Below are 20,710 nucleotides of genomic sequence, written 5' to 3' on the forward strand. Positions count from 1 at the left end.
TCATTTGATCTTGATTTTGACCTAGTGGAAAATGGTAGAGATTAATTTCTTCTTTGTATATGTGGAAAAGAAATGCAGTTGCTTCCCGAGAATGTAGGTCTTGAAGTTAGAAGAAAAACAAGGCTCAGGACTGGAGTTGAACTGAGGTAGGTCTAACATTTCTTTAACATTTTTTTTTTTTTAAATGACAAAGCCTCACACTGTAGCTCAGACTAGCCTTGAAGTCACGGCAATCCTCCTGCCCAAGCCGATCAAATGCCGAATTTATAGGAGCTAGCCATCTCCGATTGCAAACCCGAGACCTTTCAGTGGTTTTCCATACTGCAGAGTCGGTAATGCACCGCGACGAGACCTTGGGACGTCGTCTTGTGACTGCAGAGGGTGGGAGACTACGAATAAAACCGAGAAATACAGTCAAAGTAGTGTACACGTCAGCTGCGGTTTCCTATCAAGGCCCCAGGCAAGCGCAGACCTGGCGGGGACGGAGGCCAGATTAGAGGCTCCGCCCCGGGGCGTGCCCTCCGCGGGGCCCCGCCCCCAGACGCCCGCTGCGGCCGCGGAGACACCGGAAGGAGCGGCAGCCGCCGAGGGAAGCGTCGGGCTGCGGCCGGGACCCCGCGGGCCGCGCTACGCTGCGGAGCCCATTCGCAGCCCTGCGGGGCCGATCGCGCAGGGCTGCGGGGAGGAGCGCTCGGGCGGCGGGCGGCGGCGGAGGTGAGCGCGGCGGGAGGGCGAGCGGGCGCGGCCGGGCTGTGGCTCGCTCCCGCGCGCGCGGCCCGGGCGGCTCCTTGGGCTGCGTCCCGGGTCCGGGGCGCGGGTCTGGAGACGCGACCCGTGCGCGCCGCCCCGTTATTCATTGCTACGAACGGGAAAACCGGGTGTCATCGTTCTAGTGGCGTGTCTTCGGCCGACGCTGCGTTTGGGTTGAGTCCAGTCCTAGCGTCTGTCGGTCCGCAGCTTTTGTTCGGGTCACATTTCCACCGTGTGTGTGTGTGTGTGTGTGTGTGTGTGTGTGTGTGTGCTTTCCCTACGTGTGTGTGTGTGTGTGTGTGCTTTCCCTACGTGTGTGTGTGTGTGTGTGTGCTTTCCCTACGTGTGTGTGTGTGTGTGTGTGTGTGTGTGCTTTCCCTACGTGCTTAAGTATTTCTCAAATACAAAACGCTCTTCGGTGGAAAATTCGTAATGTTGACCTGTTAGGCAACGAGATTGATTGTCTTAGGGGTTTTGCACTCAGCCTAAAGATTGTTAGGGTTTACAGCCTCTCGGAATCAGTATTAGGCCTGCAAAATGGAGACAGGGAATGACATCCTGGCTGGAGCAGATTTTAAACTGAGGATGCATTTTACCAAAGGTCTCTAGACTTAGTGATTAATGTAGAATTCTAAAGTATTCTTTCTTTCTTTCTTTCTTTCTTTCTTTCTTTCTTTCTTTCTTTTTTTTTTTTTTTTTTTTTTTTTTTTCCGAGACAGATCTATGTCTGGTCTCCGACCTCTCAAGTTGTTGGGATTCTAAGTGTATTGCCACCACGTCAAGTTAAATATTTTTTCGTTTGATTAGATAATTTTTACTTTAAGAAAAACCTGTTACCAAAGATAATGAGAGCCAGGCTAGATAACTCAAGCCTGGAGATGCCAGCCAGCATTTGGGAGGTGGAGGAAGGAAGAAAAAGACTTCCAGACTAACCTAGGTTACAGTAGCCCCTATTTCAAAGCAAAAGCAAACACTCCCCTCCCCCAAATAAAAGAATGGGACCATTTCTCCCTGTTCCTTCTGAGGTTCAGAGGGCATCGTACATTTGGAAAGGTCAGAGCAAATCAGACATTGCAACAGGCAGTTTGATTTTAAGATCTTATAAATGGCAGTAGTGAATTCATACTGTTAATGTATGTAGGGGAAAATGAGAATCTTACCGATTGATAATGTTGACTTCTTTTTAGTAACTTACGCTGTGCTGACAGTTTTGCTGTTTCATTTACTTTGGCAAGATGAGGAAAACTGCTACAATAATATTCCTACAATAATACATTTGACCTGCTAAACACACAAGGGATATTATACTTATGATTACAGGTTCTTTTTTATCTAGGTAATTACCAACTTTCAGTTGTTTTCCTCTTCAGTTCTTGTAAACTATGAATAAGCAAATCTTTTTGCATAGGTGCAGTAAAGATGATTTGCTATTTTTCAGGAACCTTTCACTTACAAGATCTTATTTGATCTCACCCCAGTCCTCTGAGAATGCCAATAGCCTTTCCCCAAGTCAGAAAGATTTCAAGATTGTGTAAGGATCAGCATTTCCTTCTGAAATAATATTGCCAAATCAGCCAGTGAAAAAAATTGGAATTAGGGTAGATTAAGATTAGAAGATTGAGCAGGCCATGGTGGTATACTCTAATCCCAGCACTTGGGAGGGTTAGGGTTAGGGTTAGGGTTAGGTGAATCTCTGTGAGTTCAAGGCCAGCCTGGTTTCCAGAGGGAGTTACAGAGAAACCCTGCCCAGAAAACAAAATGGATGGATGGATGGATGGATGGATGGATGAATGGACGGATGAGAGACGATGCGATTTACTACATAAGACAGATGGAGACAGGCTGGTCTTGAACTTGTGATACAGTTGAGGATGACCTTGAACCCCTCTAATCATGCTCCATCAAGTGCTGGAACTACAGTGATTCCTGCCCTGCTAGGGCAAGACTGTATGCTTCGAGAAGATGATGTAAAATGCTGGAATATTTTTAATGGCAGAAATATGAATTATTTTAAAAATAAGGAAATAAGGAGATAATTAATGTGCCTTACTCTGATGTCCAGATTGGTCTGGAACCTTAATTTTTTCCTGTTCCAGCCTCCCCAGTGGCTAGAACCTGAAGCATGCACTACCACCACACCTAGCTGCAGATCTATTCCATTAGTGTGGTTTAAAAAAAATACTTATTTTTATGTGCCCATTTGTCTGTGTGAGGGTGTCGGAATACCCTGGAACTGGAGTTATAAACAGTTGTGAGCTGCCATGTGGACGCTGGGAATTGAACCTGGGTACTCTGGAAGAGAAGCCAATGCTCTAACCACAGAGCCATCTCTTCAGCCCCCATTAGTGTAGTTTTAAAACTGCTAAAAGTCTACATGGGATTTCAGGAGTATTTTGATAGTAGAAAGCTCCAAAAATTTCTTAAGAAGGTACATGAGGCTGAAGAAATGGCTCAGTGGTTAAGAGTGCTTGCCAAAGTTCTGAGTTAAATTCTTAGCTAGGTAGCTTGAACACCATCTTCTGGCTTCCATGGACACCAGCAAACACACAAATACATAAAATAATAAAAATAAATCATACATATAGGGCACATGAATTATGTGCAATATGGTGTCTGTATATGTAACCGGAACTCATATTTAAGAAATAGTGCATGTATCAAACCTTGCATTTGTGTTTCTTCCTAAGATTAGGTAGGTTAGTAATTGGAGTCTATTGGAGGCAAGGCTTCTTATGTGAAAGGCATGGAGCCGGAGCTATAGCTCATGGGAGATCACTTCATCAGCATGCACAAGGCTCTGGACTCTATTCCCTAGAAGCAATGAATAGGAAATGGAAAGGATCCTCCATGTCTTCTGAAATCTCAGTTGACTGTGGTCTTTGCTGGGATTAACCCCAGGGCCTTACACGTACTGGGCAAGACCCTTATTTCCCTGCTGCTTATTTGCTGGAGCTGACGATCGAACCCAGGGCCTTGCGCTTGCTAGGCAAGCACTCTACCACTGAGCTAAATCCCCAACCCCGCTTATTTGCTTTTTAAAGTGCCTAGGCTGATCTTTAACTTACTTTGTAGCCTTGAACTTTTTACTTTGTTTTTCTTCTTTTTTCTTTTTGGTTATTTGGATGGAGTCTCATGTAGCTCAGACAGAAACTTACTATGTAGCTGAGGCTAGCTTTGAACTTGAGAAGTCTGCACCCATTCTAGGGTGTATACTTACTCTCCCCCTCCCCCAGACAGGGTCTCACTATGTAGCTCTGGCTGTCCTAGAACACACTGTGTAAACCAGGTGGTGGTGGCGGCACATGCTTTTAATCCCAACACCTAGGAGGCGGAGGCACACTCTGTGAGTTCCAGGACAGCCAGGGCTGTTACACAGAGAAACCCAGTCTCAAAGAACAACAACAAAACAAACAAAAACCAAAAAAACTCACTGTGTAGACCAGGCTGACCTGAAATTCAGAGATCTGCCCGCCTCTGCCTCCCAATTGAAAGGCATGTGCCACTGTGCCAGCTGGGCTCTCCCTTGCTTGCTTCCTTTCTTTTCTGGTTTTTCAAGACAGGGTTTCTCCGTGTAGTTTTGGTGTCTGTCCTGTGCGGTGATATTTTATTTGTACTTTGATAAATAAAGCATGGCTGGAGATGGGGAGGGGGGAAGGCTAGCCATTTTAAGTAAACAAAGTCAGGCAGCACATGCCCTTAATCCTATCACTTAGCAGGCAAGGTCTCTGTGTGTTCAAGGCCACACTAGGGAACAGAGCCAAGCGTGGTGACACTCACCTTTAATCCCAGTACCAACCATAGAGACCTGGAAGTCTGCTGGAGGTCTGTACAGACAGACAGTGACAAGGAAGTGAGGTAGCTGGGCTAAGAGCCAATGAGAGGACAGAAAAAAGCAAGGCATATAAAGGCACAGATAGACAGGAAGTAGCTCGCATTTGGAAGCTGCAGAGTTGGTGAGGTAAGGTTGGCTGGTGGCTTTCCCTATTTCCCTGATCTCTCTGAGGCTTTCACCCCTATATTTGGCTCCGTGTTTTTTATTTAATAAGACCATTTAGAAATTCGTCTACAGTCCTGGAACTCACTCTGTAGCCCAGGCTGGCCTTGAACTCACCGAGATCCACCTGGTTCTGCCTCCCGAGTGCTGGGATTAAAGTGTGCGCCACCGCCGCCGCCCGGCACCTCTCCCTTTTTTGATGACTGTACTTAAAGCACATTCTGACCTTGTCTCCAGCCTTGCTTCATAATCAATAACGAACAGAAAAGGTCTTTTGGAAGTTCAGTCGAGGGAGACGTTCCATGTTGCTCCCCACCCCTCTACAGAGTGAGTTCTTAGGGAGGTCACAGAGACTGGAAGATTAATTTGGGTAGTTTCAGGTTAAACTAAATCTTGACAGCATTGACTTCTTTAAATGAGCATGAATTGGTTGTCTAAAGCAGTGGGGTTCCGCGTGATGTTTCAGTGTGTGAATACTGGGATCAGCATCGTTTTTGAGGCTTTTGCAGTGTCTGTTGAACTCAGAACTTTCGGTAACAGTATGGGTGTGGATGCCATTCCAGAGAATGTGAGGAAGTGAGCAGAATTAGCCTGTAAAGGATGAGCAGCCGGGCTTAGTGCTGCAGTGACTCTGGAGACCTGTCCCCAGGGTGGCAGGGCGTGGTGTTTTGTAATTACCTCCGTCCTTGATGGTTGTGACTGTTCCAGAAATGTTCTCTTGTTAGGGCCAGGCAAGCTCCTGAAGTGCTAGGGAGAGAAGCAGAGTTGAGACTGGGCTCCTGAGTGTACTCAGAAGCTGTATATACAGAAGTCTGTATATAAGACTGAGGTAGGTTCAAAAGGTATTGTGGCTAGGTAGCAGTGGTCTTAGCAGGTTTTCTCATTCAGTAGTCCTGACATGACTTACCAGGAAGTGAGTTGAGAAGTGGTGAAAAAAAACCAGAATTTGTCAATAGAAAGTAAGGAGGGAATTTAAGAGAGTAATGATGTTGGAAAGCCACCTGTCACGGGCTTTCAAATTAGTTATTATTTCAGGAGAATAAAGGAATGACAGTGTAGGTGGGGTGATAGGGTACAGAGGAATGGTCACTCAGACAGTGTCAGGTGGGGTGATAGGGTACAGAGGAATGGTCACTCAGAGACAGTGTCAGGTGGGGTGATTGGGTACAGAGGAATGGTCACTCAGAGACAGTGTCAGGTGGGGTGATTGGGTAGAGAGGAATGGTCATTCAGAGACAGGTGCCAATCCCACTGATGTTGGTGTCTGGCCCAGATGTCATTGCAGGCCTGCGTTAACAATTAGTCCGTTCCCAGGGCTTGTAACAACCCTGAAATACAGTGAGATGGTGAAGATGTGGGGCTGGATGAGAAATACACGAGACTCATGCCGACGGTTTTCTATTGATTATGAAGTCCCAAAGAAGGAATTTTTGATAGGTTTGGTGGCAGCACTATTCAGATGACTTAAAATTTTTATTTACTCTTTTGTTTTGAGATAAGTCTCCCTGTGTAGCCCAGAGTGGCCTTGAACTAACAGTCTTGGCTTCCAGTTCCAGGGCAGGGATTACAAGTGTGTGCTAACACTCCTGGCAGTGTTTATTCCTTTATGATCTCTGATGTTATCATCCAGTGGACAAACAAAGGCTCAGCTGCTTTCTTCATAGTGGCTGTCACTGGAACATGGTGGTGGCGTTCATTTTTCTGTTGGTACGGATCAGAATAAGTGGTTAGTTTGTGGTGATACTGGAGAAGGAACCTCAGGTCTCATGTATGCTGGGAAGACAGGACCACTGAGCTGCACTCTCCGGATAAGTATGTTTAACGACTGACCTTTTGTTTCTGTATGTGTAGCTCTGGCTGGCCTGGAGCTCACTGTGCAGACCAGACTGCCCTCAAACTGGGGGCCGTTCACTTGCCTCTGCTTCCCTAGTGGTGTGGCGTACAGGCGTGAGCTGCTGTGTTGGGTCCAGGACTGTTCTTGGTTTTTTCTGAGTTAAGACTTCAGGCTCGAATTGCTTGAGGCTTTTATTAGGACCTCTGTCAAATTTGTTAACCCCTTGGTGCTCTCTCCCATGTCTGTCACAACTAATTCAACTAGATAAACTAAAATTTACCATGCCTTGTCACTTATTGGGTAGGTTTTTTTATTATTTCTTTTTACTTTTAAGATGATCATATAATTACATCATTTACCCCTTCCCTTTCTTCTTGCCAAACTATCCCACACACTCCCTGCCTTGATCTCCTTCAAATTCATGGCCAAGTTTTTTATTAATTGTTTTTACATGCGTACATACATATATCTCCCTAAAAATGGTATGTTACTTGTATGTATGTTTTCAGAGCTGGCCATTTGGCATTGGTTAACCAGTTGGTGGCTCTTTCCCAGGGAAGACTGTTTCTCCCATTCAGCACTCCTTGGTTGTCTGTAGTTCCTTTTGCAGTACTGAGGTCTGGTGGATTTTCCCCAGTCCACTTGGGATGTCGGTAGTTGTTGTCCTTATTTAGCTCATGTTTAGGCAGTCGTACTGGTGAGACTGTGGGGGTAGCTTCTGATGGTGCTAGGGACGCAATCTCACAGAAAAGCATCTGGTCCTCTGGCTCTTCCAGTCTTGCCACTCCTCTTCTGCAGTGGTTCCTGAACCTTAGGTACAGCAGTTGTTTTATAGGTTTGTCAGTTGGGACTGGGCTCCACAGCTCTGCATTTTGATTGGTTGTAGTTTTCTGTAATGGCCTCTGATGCAGAGAGAGGTTTCCTCGATGAGAGGCGAGGAACACTTGTCTAATGGGTATAAGGACAAATATTTACAACGTCGTTAGGAATTAGGCTGATTTAGTAAAGTGGTTGTGGATTCCCCAAGACCCATAACTTTACTAGCCCCAGGTAGTTAGGCTCGGTTTCCAGTACTGGCATGATTTCTTTCTTGAGTGATCTCAAGTCAGGAGAGCTGTTGGTTCCTGCCAGGGTGTGCGTCAGTGCTGCGTCCCTGCTGCGCCCACAGTTACTGTGCTAGCTGGTCACTCTGGTCCACAGGTGTCATAGTCGGCGGGTTTGTTTGTTTTAAATTGGATAGATTTTTTTTTTCTTCATAGGAAATACTAGTTTATATTGACAAATCTCAAAGGATTTTGTTTGGAGTGAGGGATGGTGTTTTGGAGCTAGGTTTTGGTCTGATTAATTGTGTCAGTGTTAGGAATAGATTCCAGAACAGATGTAAAAATAGGAGACTATGGCTGGGTGGTGGTGCACACCTTTAATCCCAGCACTTGGAAGGCAGAGACACGTGGATCTCAGTGAGTTTGAGGTCAGCCTGGTCTACCAAGGGAGTTCCAGGACAGCCAAGACTGTTACACAGAGAAACCCTGTCTCGAAAAAAACAAAAACAAAAAAAAAGTTTTTTCGAGACAGGGTTTCACTGTTTATTCTTGACTGTCCTAGAACTCGCTCTGTAGACCAGGCTGGCTTCGAACTCACAGAGACCCACCTGCCTCTGCCTTCCCAGTGCTGGGATTAGAGGAGTGCGCCACCACCACCCTTTAGTGGAGACTCTGTTCTTAACAGATGTTAAGACTCTCTCTAACTGGACTGTCTAACTAGACAGGCATTTCTAGGAAGAGAGACTAGAGATTTTTACTAACTTCTTTAAATAGGTTAAGGTTTGACTCAGAGTTAAGGATGATTTGGAGGTTTTAGGACTGCTTATGTGAGCTGCAGGTTTTCATACAGTTGTGAAGGATTTGCTTTGTAGGACATTTGTATGAAGTACAAGAAGCAGCTTTAAAATGTGTTTGGATGTTGTGTTTTGTGAGTATGTGTGCATTGTGCTGCCGTGCCTCTGTGGAGGTCAGAGGGCAGCTGTGGGAATTCGTTCTCGCCTTTCACCATGTGGGCGCCTGGGCTTGAACGCAAGTCCTCAGACTTGGCAGTAGACATACCTTCTTTTCTTTTGGTGTGTTCTTAGGAAGAAGCCGAACTAAAGAATCTAGTTATTTTAACTGCATCTGAATACACTATAACCAGCACATCTTCCTTAAATAAAAGGTTCATTTTGCTGCCAAACTGAGTAAACTTACTAAACTGAGGTAACAGGAATACCAAGACCTGTTTGAGGTTGGGATATCTAATTATAGGGAAGGTGGAAGTACAGTGTGAGCATGCATTTACATGTACTGATTTTCACTAAATGTCTTAGATACTAGGAAACTGATCACAGATCAGAGAGCATTTTAGTTTTTTTTTTTTTTTTTTCCTTTTTCCTTGAAGGGAAAGCCCATTTTAGAAGTTCCTTTTCAGTCCCCACCCCCCTTATTTCCTCTGAGGCAACCTTCCAGTACTATTTAGGAAGCCACGAGAACTTTCCCATTCTACTAGCCAACAGCAAGAGTACTTGTGGGAAACGAATAGTTTGTTTTTTGTTTCCTTCTTGTTTCTTTCCTTTTTTCCTTCCCCTTTCTTTCCTGTTTTGGTTAAGACAGGGTCTACTGTGTTGCCCAGGCTGGCCTTGAACTTTTGCTCCTCCTCCTCCATCTCCTGAGAGCTAGATTATAGACATGTAACGCCGTGCCCAGCATATTTTAATTAAAAATTTTTTTATTATGTGTATGAGTGCTTTGCCTACATGTGTGTGTGTCTGTGTACCATGTTCCTGCCTGGTGCTTGAGGAGTCCAGAAGAAGGTGTCAGATCCACTGCAACTGGAGTTACAGACAGTTGTGAGCTGCCATGTGGGCTCTGGGAACTGGATGCAGGTCCTCTGCAAGAGCAGTCACTGTCCTTAACGTCTGTGTCATCTCTCCAGCCCTGAAGTTTAATTTTTATTATGGCTGAATCTGGCCCTGTCATCCAAGCTGGCTTTCAAATCCTGGGCTCAAGTCATCATTCTGCCTCAGTTTCTCGTGTAGTTGCTGCGACAGGTGTGTGTCAAGATGAGTAAAACTGACCCGTGAACTAAACATTTGAATTTACAAGTTATCTTGAAAGGACTGAGAAGACGGTTAAGGATCTGTCTTTGGGGCTGTGCATGGTGGATATGCCTTTAGCCCAGCTCTTAGGAGGCAGATGCTGATGGATCTCTGAGTTCAAGGCTAGCCTTGTTTACATAGTGAGTTCCAGACCAGCCAAGGCTATATAGCAAGATCCTGTCTCAAAAAACTCAAAACCAGAATGAAACCAAAGCAAAACAAAATCTTCAATGACAAAAAGAATTTGTCTTTGAAAACAGTGGCATAACAGTTGGTTTTCACTTAAGAATTCATAAGGAAAACACTCTCTCCACCATTGGAGATGCTGCTCCATGAATACTATCTAACATATGCTTTTGTCTCTGAAAAATGCTGCCAAAACAGGAAACACAGCATTTATAAGTACAGTATTATCCAATTGGGTGTAAATATGAAGCAACATTGTTTGGCCCAGTGGAGTATGTTGCCCCAGCATAAGGATCAATACTTACCAGATCTGATGGTAGATTATATCAATGAGTGAAGCAAGAAATATGGCAAGCTATTAGTATCCTGAGAGCTATTTGATCAAGGTCAAGACCATTTTTGAAAAACACCTAAGGTGCTGCAGAGATGACACAGAGGTTAGGCGCACTTGGTGGCTCTCCCAGAGGACCTAGGTTCAGTTCCCAGCTGGTCACTCAAGTGTAACTTCAGCTCTAGGGGACTGACACCTGTTCTGTTCTCCATTAGCACTTGACACACTGGTATACGTGTACACACACACACACACACACACACACACACACACACACATCACATCAGTGTCAAAGATGGTTAAGAACTTGAAGAGTTAGGACTACAGGATGAGAGAAAGATCCGTTGTCAACCGTGCATCTGAAGATAAGTGCTAGAACTGATGAAGAACCCCAAAATTCAGCATTCTCCCAATCAGCCATCCACTAAACCAATGGGCAAATGAACAGACAGTTCTCAAAAGAAAGATGCAGATGGCCAGTAAATATTTGAAGGAAATGTTCAACACGAACATGCTGAGTTACCAGGGAAATGCCAGTTAAAACTGCTTTCAGATTCTAACAGTCAGAACGGCTGTCATCAAGAAAACAGGGAACAGATGCTGGGAAGACTGGGGAGGGATGCTGCTGGTGGGATATAAGCTGCAGCTGTTGCAGAAATCAGACTGGAGGTTCCTCCACCTGTAAGATAGGATGTCCAGCTGTCCAGTGCTGGGCCTCTACCTAAAGGAGTCTAAGCCAGAATGTCACAAAGGGACCTGCACTTCCTTGACAACTGAAGTACTAGTCACAGCAGCCAAGTATGGAACCAACCTTGATGCCCATCAATAAATGAGTGGATAAAAAAAATGTGGTACACACACACACTATAGTTTTGTTCACCTGTTTAAAAAAAATGAAATTATGTCATTTGTAGAAAAACCGATGGTCCAGAAGTCATCATGTTAAATGAAATAAGCCAGACTCAGAAGCCAAATACCATATTTTCTGTCCTAATCGAATCTAGGTTTTTACATTATATAGAAAACCTGAAATTTCAATTAAAGCCACATTTCCCAAGCTCCTTCGTCTGGTAGATGCTCGATTATGTACTGGGAAGATGAAAGAGGTTACCAGCATTTTAAGTTGTGAGGTTGAAAGAACAGGCAAAGGCTGAGCTGGCCCTGTCCTCGGCCGAGTCTAGTTTGTGTGTGCCACACCTTGATTGTGTGCAGAGGAAGTTGCGTTGTGGTGCAGAAAGAGGTCTTCCTTCACTTGTTAGTGGAGTAGATGTTGTTACAGCCCCCTTGGAAAAGAATCTTGCAAAATCTATATTTAAGAACCAGCCTCGCACCTTTAATCCCCAGCACTTGGGAGGCAGAGGCAGGCAGATCTTTGAGTTCGAGGCCAGCCTGGTCTACAGAGCAAGTTCCATACAGAGAAACAAACAAACAAAAGAACCAGCCCTTGCCGGCTGGGGTTCCAGCTTCCTGGTAGAACACTTGACTGGTATGTGCAAGGTCCTGTGTTTCAGTCCCTCTAAAACCAAACCGACAAACAAAACCAGCCCCTATAAAGTTCTGTTTATAAGGGTTCTTTTATGTTTGTGTGTGTAACGTGTGCAGACCAGAGTCCCACGTTGAGTGCCTTCTGCTTTATTATTTTTTAAAGATGCTGCTAGCTGGGGTGGCACACAGGAAGCAGAGGCAGGAGAATCTCTGAATTCAAGGCCAGCCTGTCTTAAGTAGTGGGTTCCAGGGCAGTTAGGGCTACATAATGAAACCTTGTCTCAAAAATCAAACAAAAAAATGATTTTTTTTTTTATGATTATGAGTGTTTGTTTGCATGTATTTGTGCGTCTTATGTATTCCTGGTATATGGAGCAGCCAGAAGAGGGCATAGGATGCCCTGGAAAGTGGAAGTATGGACAATTGTGAGAAGCCGTGTTGATGCTGGGAACTGAATTTGGGACCGCAGGAAGAGCAGCCAGTGTTCTTAAATGCCGACCCATCTCTCCAGCGCCCCGCTCCCGCCATTGGGTTGGTTTGTTTGTTTTTTAAAGACTTCCCTTTGAGCTTTTAAAAGGCAGTACCAAGAAAAAAAAAAAAGCTTTTCGTTAGTGTAGGATGGTTTTTATTCCTCACTGCCAAGGCACTGCATCTGAATGCTCTGTGTCCCTGTATACCAGCCTTCCAGCCGAGGCTGGTGGCAACACAGGCAGCCTTGTTAGGCTGTGAGAACGAAGGATCTTCCCGGCTCCAGCCTGCGGGTCCTGCTCTTTCTTCATCCAGCTGTGCGCTCATCAGTGCTGGGCTGAGTCTATGATGGCGACCCCTGCGCTTTCCAGAGCTTGGTTATTGTTTGTTTGTTTTCTCTGGGGTACTGTACCTTGTGAGCTCCAATCACCCCAGCTTCCTACGTTCTGTTGTCCCTTCGCCTCTGAGACTGCTTGTCCTGTTAGCGTTTCCCCTCACTGCTCTGAAGCCTAGAAGCTCTTGCCAGGCTCATAGGGGCAGTCATAGAGGGTTATCTCATTTTCATTTTGTTGGGATCACTGTTCTTATACTGTTGTTCAGTACCTAAAAATTGCTTTATACGTTTTGTTTGTTTACTTCTATAGTTGAGAGAGTAATTGAACCCAGCTCTCCCCTCTTGACTGGCAGTCCATGTACTCAGGTGTGAAAAGGAGAGGGAAGATGAGGCAAGGGTGGACAAGGTCGCTAAACATTATCTTAAATTCATGAATAAGAACATCAACAAGTGTTCACATTGAACTTCATGTCCTGAAGTCCACAGGGTGACTTTTCACATTTTAAAAATTCTTAGTTGTTTTTATTTGTTTATTCTCTCTCTCTCTCTCTCTCTCTCTCTCTCTCTCTCTCTCTCTCTCTCTCTCTCTCTCTCTGTGTGTGTGTGTGTGTGTGTATAGGCACACATGTGCCACAGTGTATATGTGCAAGTCGAGGACAGCTTTTTTTTTTTTTTTTTTTTTTTTTTTTTGTTTTTTCAAGACAGGGTTTCTCTGTGTAGCTTTGTGCCTCTCCTGGAACTCACTTGGTAGCCCAGGCTGGCCTCGAACTCACAGAGATCCGCCTGGCTCTGCCTCCCGAGTGCTGGGATTAAAGGCGTGCGCCACCACCGCCCGGCCGAGGACAGTTTTTTGAGTCAGTCCTCCCCTTCCTTCTCACTGAGACAGGTTCTCTCTGGTTGATAAGACCCTATTGCTGTAGACACCATGTAAACTTGAGTCGTAGAACATGGAGAGGCCAGCCTGGGCTACAGAGTGAGTTCCAGGAAAGGCGCAAAGCTACACAGAGAAACCCTGTCTCAAAAAACCAAAAAAAAAAACCAAAAAAAAAAAAAAAAAAAAAAAAAAAAGAACGTGGAGAGATGCTCCAGTACCTACATGGATGCTTCATCCGGCTTTCCGCCTGTTGGAAGCTCCTGTGCATGTTACTGAAGGAGAAAAGCATCAGTCTTACCCAGCCGTGAACTGTATGAGCGATAGCCTGGCAAGACATGCCCACTGGTGAAGTTGTCGCATGAACGTTGTGAAAGTACCAATTTCTTTCTGACTGAATTGAAGGCTCTTTCCGCAAGATGAATCTCATAAGGTTCCATTATTGGGACAAAGAACCTCTTGCTAGATAGTCGTGGGCCCTTGGTGCATCTGACCATTCTTTGCAGGGTGACTGTGTATATTCCTTATTTCATCTTTCGCTTTAATCATTTTTAGCTTGTTAGCATTTTGTAATTAATTTTTGGGTCACTTTTCCTGTAGGTATTGCCTGATTTGGAAAACCTTGAAAAACGGACAAAATTGTAAGACAATGACGACTTTTCGAAATCATTGTCCACATTTGGATTCAGTTGGTGAAATAACAAAAGAGGATTTGATACAAAAATCTCATGTAAGTTACATAGTAATTGTCCTTAAAAAACCATACTTACTTTTCTCTTTAATACATATTTAAGTAAATTAATAGAATACTCTGTGTCATATATAAAAATATATGTTGTTATAGTGACCTGTTTATGTTTTTGCCAACATAGCAAATATCTCCTGTGTTTACTTTCTTAGGGTGCTTGTCAGGACTGCAAAGTCAGAGGACCCAATCTGTGGGCATGCTTGGAGGTATACATAGATATGTTTTTCTTAAAAAGTTTGCTACTGTAAATTTGTACATATTAATAACAATTTTTGATGCATATAAGAATTTTATGTGAGTATACTTTTAAAACATAATAAGAAAAAAAATTAAGGTTCAAACTGGATGGATTTTAATTTAAGTATGTTTGTAGAGTCTTTAGTAAACTACTCAGATAATTTTATGCTCACTTTTTATTGAAGGTGAGATAGCCCAGTTTTGAAATACTTAGTCTGGTCTTTGTGCTTGATACCTTTTAGCTATATTATCTAACTAAGGAAAGTAATTTAATCATTGAATTAAAACATAAAATCAAAACTTAAGTGTAAGTATTATTGTAATGCTATTTGTAAACTTAATGCATCTGTGATAAAATACTTTCCTTCTTATTTATAGAATAGGTGTTCCTATGTTGGCTGTGGCGAATCCCAAGTAGATCACAGCACCATACACTCACAGGTATGTATGTATGTAATTATTGGATGCATGGCGATTGTTGGTACTGGGAATTGGCTCCAGGACTGTGCATATGCCAAGCATGCACTTTATCACTGAGCTAAATCCTGGCCTTGCAAGAAAACTGTCAGAAGAGCTTGAAGGAAAGGAGAGTCAATAGAACATTGTTTAGGTTGCACCTGGAGTTGTGAGGTGTTTGTGATCTGGTCTGGCTGTGTCACCTAGCCTGTCCTAGAATTTGGAGTCCTCCCTGGTCTCCTATACGTCACACTACAGATGTGTGACACCACACCAGCCTAGAGTTTTTGCTTTTTAGAAAATGTGTAAGCTAAAACTTTGCTTATTCTCAGTGAAAGGTTGGGGAGCAGGGTTGGTAAGAAAATTGGTATTAATACATGACTGTAGTTGAGTGTTGATAAAAGAAGTATACATGGGTGTATGTGGAGGCTATAGGTGTAGTATCAGATTGTGGGGGCTGAAGTTAGTGGAGATGTGTAGGTTTCTGTTTGTTCTAAAATTTAATTAATTTTTATTAGTGTGTGTGTCAGAGGCATGTGTGTGCCACAGCATGCGTGGAGGTCAGAGGACAAGTTTTGGGAGCTGGTTCTGACCTTCCTCAGTAGGCTGTAGGTTTGGACTCAGATCGTCAAGCTTGTACCAGGTGCCTTTCCCTGCTGCGCTGTCTTCTGACCCGGTCCTTTCCCTGGATTGATTGCCTGGCTCCCTCCCTGCCTGTGTTCCAGCTCCTGCCCTGTTCTTGCTCCCCACACCGCTCTGACTGGAGGGAGGGCCCTTTACACTGCTCCAGTTGTGCCGCGTGCCCATGTGACTCTGACATGAATCTTCAGTAGTTTTAGGTAGCTCTTCTATTCTAAACTCCAAGTTTCTCTAACGAATGCTATCTTAAGATGCCCATTGATAATCTGCAGCAACTAGTCTCAACCAAGTTTCCTCATGAGGTTGAATTAAGCTCAAATATTTGAAGTCCTAAGGCAGCATTATACACAGTTTCCTCCCCTGTGCATTTTCTAAGGCCCTCCCTTAGTAAACTGAGAAATTAGACAGTCCTATCTTGTATATTCCGTAGGGCTAAGCCCTCACACAGAGCTCCCTTTGGGAAAGGCTATCAACTAATCTGAGAGCTTATTTTTACTATTGCTTGAGTTCTGTTTTGCTTCCATTTAAATAATGTATGTTCTTTTGTAGTTCCATTTTCCTGGATTAAAACAAACACTCCCCGACTCCCTGAAAAAAGCCTCATGTAGTCCAGGCTGGGCTTAGGTTTTCTATGTAGTGGAGTTTGACCTTGAACACATGATCATTTGGCTGCTATGGTTTACAGGAGTGTCATTGGACTGGCTTGCTCAACATTTCCTTCTATTCTTGTCTATTAATTGCAGAACTGAGGAGCATTCCACTGTTGTGTTTATCTTTGTCTTATGAATGAGAGGAAACAGATGCTAGAGTAACTTGTAGAGTAGTAGGTGGTGTTACTGTGTAAGATCTTAGAGTTCATCTATGCAGTGTTGGATGTGTGTATGTGTGCTCTAGATTAGATCTTCTGAGTAGCTTTGCTCAGCAGAGGCTGCTGGTTCATGAGGACTCCTTTGCATTTTCAAGGACATTTAATGGCAGCTCCTTTCCCTCCTGTGCATGTGTAGGAGACAAAGCATCATCTGACTGTGAACCTGACCACTCTTCGAGTCTGGTGTTACGCTTGCAGCAAAGAAGTGTTTTTGGATAGAAAATTAGGAACTCCTCCTCCATTGCCTCACGTAAGACAGCCTCAACAAACACAAGAGAACAATGTCCAGGTAATCTGAGCTTAGATAATGTATGTTCAGAAAATCATTTCAGAATTTGTCACGCAGTCGGGATTTACAAAGCAAGCCTGTGCACCTTACTTGTGCTTCCAGAGCTTCTGTGCTGTGCCCAGATGAAGCACTCATGCCTCGCTTTGTTCTCTTTTAGCATAGAATGAATGGGAGGTGAGGGTGGAATTTGAGGTGGAAAACACCTATGAATTGCAAAATCTGTTTAAGAAAAGTTTGAAAGGGATATCCTGTGCCAGGTACGAGGTTTTCATTAATAACTCATGCAGGGTGCCTGTGTTCAAGTTCATTTAACTTTTTTTTTTTTTAATTAGCTTACATGTAATAAGTTTCCATGTAGCTTTTTGTAAATACTTCTTTTTTTTCTGCAAACCTGAGTCTAGGAAGAGGGTAGGACCCCTTAGCAGCTGGTGTGAATACAGCCCCTTTCCTGCTCTCTCCTTGGCAGCCTGTTACTTGCTGTTAACACTGAAAACTAGTAGAGATGCTAAAACTTAGCAACAGCATTAACTTTCTCCTTTGGGCCGGGAGATTGAACAAACAAGTTTGCAGAGATGGATGACTCTTGTTTACAGAAGTCTGTGCTCTGTGTATTGTTACATGTTGTATGACAAGCACTTCAGTGCCAGAGAAACAGTGGGTCTGTGGGTGGGCTCATCTGTCACGTCCAGTGGGTCTGTGGATGGGCTCATCTGTTGCATCCTTTGTATCTGTAGAAGTTACAGAGATCAGAAAAGACAAGGCATGTCACTAATTTAGGTAAAATTAATTCTTGAGCTTAAATTCGGAAGTGCCATTTATAAAATGTTTTTTGGGGGACTGGAAAAGTGCCCCTGGTTAAGAGCGCATACTGCTCTTGCAGAGGACTTGAGTTTGGTTCATAGCACCTATACTGGGTGACTCAAAACTGCCTGTAACTCCAGCTCCAGGGGATCTGGCCTTCTCTACAGCTGTACTCACATGTACATATGCTCACATAGATCTATAAATACATAATTAAAAATAAAAAGGCATGTTTTTGTAGATACTTGTTTTCTACAAAATATAAATGTAAATTTTATAATAATTGCTATTTCATAAATTCTTAGGGCTCTATCTTTATCATTGTTACGTTTACTTTATTTTTTAATTTTTAAAATTATTTGGATGTTTGTCCATGTGAGGGTGTGTGCACGTGTAAGTGCAGATGCCGTAGGAGTCCAGAAGAGGTGTCAGACCCCCAAGAGCTAGAGTACAGGCAGTTTCGAGCCGCCTGATGTGGGTGCGGGGATCGACTTAGGGTCATTTTGCTCTTAGCACGAAGCCGTCTTTCCAGCCTGCTGTTACAGTGGTTTCTGAGCAGGGTTTCATGTGGCCCAGGCTGGCCTCTAACTTATTACCAGCCAGGACTGCCTTTGCCTCTTGAGTGCTGGGGTCACCAGCATGTGCCGCCATGCTGGCCAGTTTCTGTTGTTAAGGTAATACCTTTTCACAGTTGTGCAGTGTAGATGTTATGTAAGTTAAAATTAAAGTGTGTTTTGGTATTATAAGAATTTATTCAAGTGTGTTATATCTTTTTGTTATTAAGGATTTTAAAATACCCAGCAATACAACATTGAAAACCCCTCTGGTTGCTGTATTTGAAGATCTGGATATAGAAGTGGACGAAGAAGATGAGCTGAAGGCAAGAGGTAAAGACTCCTGTGTGGCATTGCCACTCCGTTAGGAAGCCCCACACGAGAAGTTCAAAATCTAAAGTTTTGCTAGTAGAGACTGGAGATGAGAGTTCAGAACAGATTCGGAGGTTTGACCTGTAAACTCTTGTTCGCAGGCCCTGAACACTTGGTTTGTCCGGTGTTGGTTTCACAACTGGATGCCACCTTTTGGGAGCCATTTGCTCTCAGCCAGTGATGGGGGTTTCTGGGGAATGGGAAGGTACTGCCTTAGCAGGCAGTCTAAGGGAAACGAGACAGGGGAGCCTGTAATCCAAGCACTCAGAAGGCTGAGGTCAGCCCTAAGCCACTCTGTTCTCCTCCTACCCACCCAAAACAAACAAACAAACAAAACAACAGAATAGCATTTTCAAGGGCCAGCATTCATTTGGAAAGAGAACCAGGAGATACCAGTGGGCTTTTTGCCCTATTCATTCAACTTTCAACTCCTAGATTGTGAGACACTCCATCAGTATTTCCCATATTTTTAGGCTTAGAATCTTTAATATGAACCTTGAATTTTCTGCAAGGGGTTATGTGTATAGTAGATAAGTACTTTCCACTGAGCTGCATTATTAGCCCTATAATTGTATTTATTTTTTTAGGGTTGTTGTGTCTTTGCTTTGTGTTTTGAGACAGGGTCTCTCTGTTATGTATCCCTGGTTGTCCTAGAACTTGCTATTTAGACCAGGCTGACCTTGAACTCAGAAAGATCCACTTGCCTCTGCCTCCTGAGTGCTGGGATTAAAGGCATGAGCCACCATGACTGGCTTATAATTCTTTTTGGAAATATTGTTAGTGTGTGTGTGTGTGTGTGTGTGTGTGTGTGTATTAGGATTTGATCTCAGGGGCTCAAAAATGTTGAGTATGTGCTTTGCCTCTGAGTTAACATCCACACTGAATGTTTTCTCTTTGAATGATGAGATCAGATAAAGTACAGCCCATGGGAAGGGAGGAGCTGCTAGGAGGTTTAGCATCAACATCAGGCCAACTTCCCACTTGGGCTTTGGTAGGAATGAAAATTATAATCCTAACTCAAATTATTTTAAAGAATGTATTCCTAAGCCAGGAGTAGTGGCACACAGTTTTAATACAAGCACTTGGAAAGCAGAGGCAGGCCAGCCTGGTCTACATAGTGAGTTCTAGGACAGCCAGTACTATATAGTGAGAACTTGGTCATCTCCTCCTCCCAGGCCGCTGACACCACCCCCCCCACCCCCCCACCCCCCCACCCCCCCCACCCCCCCACCCTCCCCACCCCCCACCCCCCCCCACCCCCCACCCCCCCACCCCCCCACCCCCCCACCCCCCCCCACCCCCCCACCAAAAAAAAAATCAACCAAAAAAAAATGACTCTTCATTACATAACAGTAGGAAAGGGTTTTATTTTTTTGGTTTTTTTTTTTTTTTTTTTTTAAGTGCAGATTTTTGAGGTTAAATTAACAAATCCTAGAATTTATGTAAAGTTTACAAATTTACATGGTGAAAGATTTTCAAGAGCATGGCCTCTGAGTTATTCAGACTGTTGCCATGTATTTCCATGTTTTGTTAGTATTCTTTCTTGTCTGGGGGGGGAGGTGAGGGCGGCGTGTGTGTGTGTGTGTGTGTGTGTGTGTGTGTGTGTGTGTGTGTATGTGTGTGTGTGTTCAGGGCTGTGTACACAGTATGCACATGCTCTACTAGTGAGCTATTTTTAACCCATTTCTATAGCTTTAGCATTTGAAGTTGCTGTTTTCAATAAACACCCAGAAAATTATGTCATTTGTGTCTTATTGAATGATGACTTAATTTGCTCTTCACAGGCCTTACAGGTTTGAAAAACATTGGAAACACTTGTTATATGAACGCAGCTCTCCAGGCTCTTTCCAACTGGTGAGTAGTGAGACCAGTACACATTTTGCTTAGCTTGTTGCTGCAGTAGCTGACTGACTCCCAGAGCAGAGAGGCAGGAACCTGGGTGAGGGCACCTGTGGGTTGCTGTGCATGCAACTAAGTTTATTATTTTGTTTTCTTTTGAACGTGTCTTATATTAGCCCAGGCTGGCCTGGAACTCTATAGCTGAGGATAACCTTGAATTCCTGATCCTTTTGTACCAGTTTTCCTTCTTTCTTTCTTTCTTTCTTTCTTTCTTTCTTTCTTTCTTTTCTTTCTTTTTTTTTTTTTTAAAGATTTATTTATTTATTATGTACACAGAAGAGGGCACCAGATCTCATTACAAATGGTTGTGACCCACCATGTGGGTGCTGGGAATTGAACTCAGGACCTCTGGAAGAATAGTTGGTGCTCTTAACCTCTGAGCCATCTCTCCAGCCCACCAGTTTTCAAGTACTGGGATTACAGGCATCTATAAACACACCCAGTTTATGCCTGTAGTTTTCTAAGAC

General features: G+C 43.8%; 1 protein-coding gene across 2 annotated transcripts in view; it reads left to right on the forward strand.

Annotated features, from left to right (window-relative positions):
* Positions 1 to 588: 588 nt before the first annotated feature.
* Usp33 (ubiquitin specific peptidase 33) overlaps positions 589 to 20,710 on the forward strand; it is a 53,359-nt gene continuing 33,237 nt past the window's right edge. For both annotated transcript variants that reach the window (XM_059266466.1, XM_059266467.1), the window contains exons 1-7: positions 589 to 714; positions 13,981 to 14,110; positions 14,281 to 14,334; positions 14,744 to 14,806; positions 16,465 to 16,617; positions 18,203 to 18,305; positions 20,129 to 20,198. In XM_059266466.1, coding sequence (XP_059122449.1) covers positions 14,030 to 14,110; positions 14,281 to 14,334; positions 14,744 to 14,806; positions 16,465 to 16,617; positions 18,203 to 18,305; positions 20,129 to 20,198 — 524 coding nt within the window. In that variant the 5' untranslated portion in view covers positions 589 to 714; positions 13,981 to 14,029. The remainder of the gene's footprint in view (positions 715 to 13,980; positions 14,111 to 14,280; positions 14,335 to 14,743; positions 14,807 to 16,464; positions 16,618 to 18,202; positions 18,306 to 20,128; positions 20,199 to 20,710) is intronic.

The sequence above is a fragment of the Peromyscus eremicus genome, chromosome 6 (genome assembly GCF_949786415.1).
Source record: "Peromyscus eremicus chromosome 6, PerEre_H2_v1, whole genome shotgun sequence".
In the NCBI taxonomy this organism is placed as follows: domain Eukaryota; kingdom Metazoa; phylum Chordata; class Mammalia; order Rodentia; family Cricetidae; genus Peromyscus; species Peromyscus eremicus.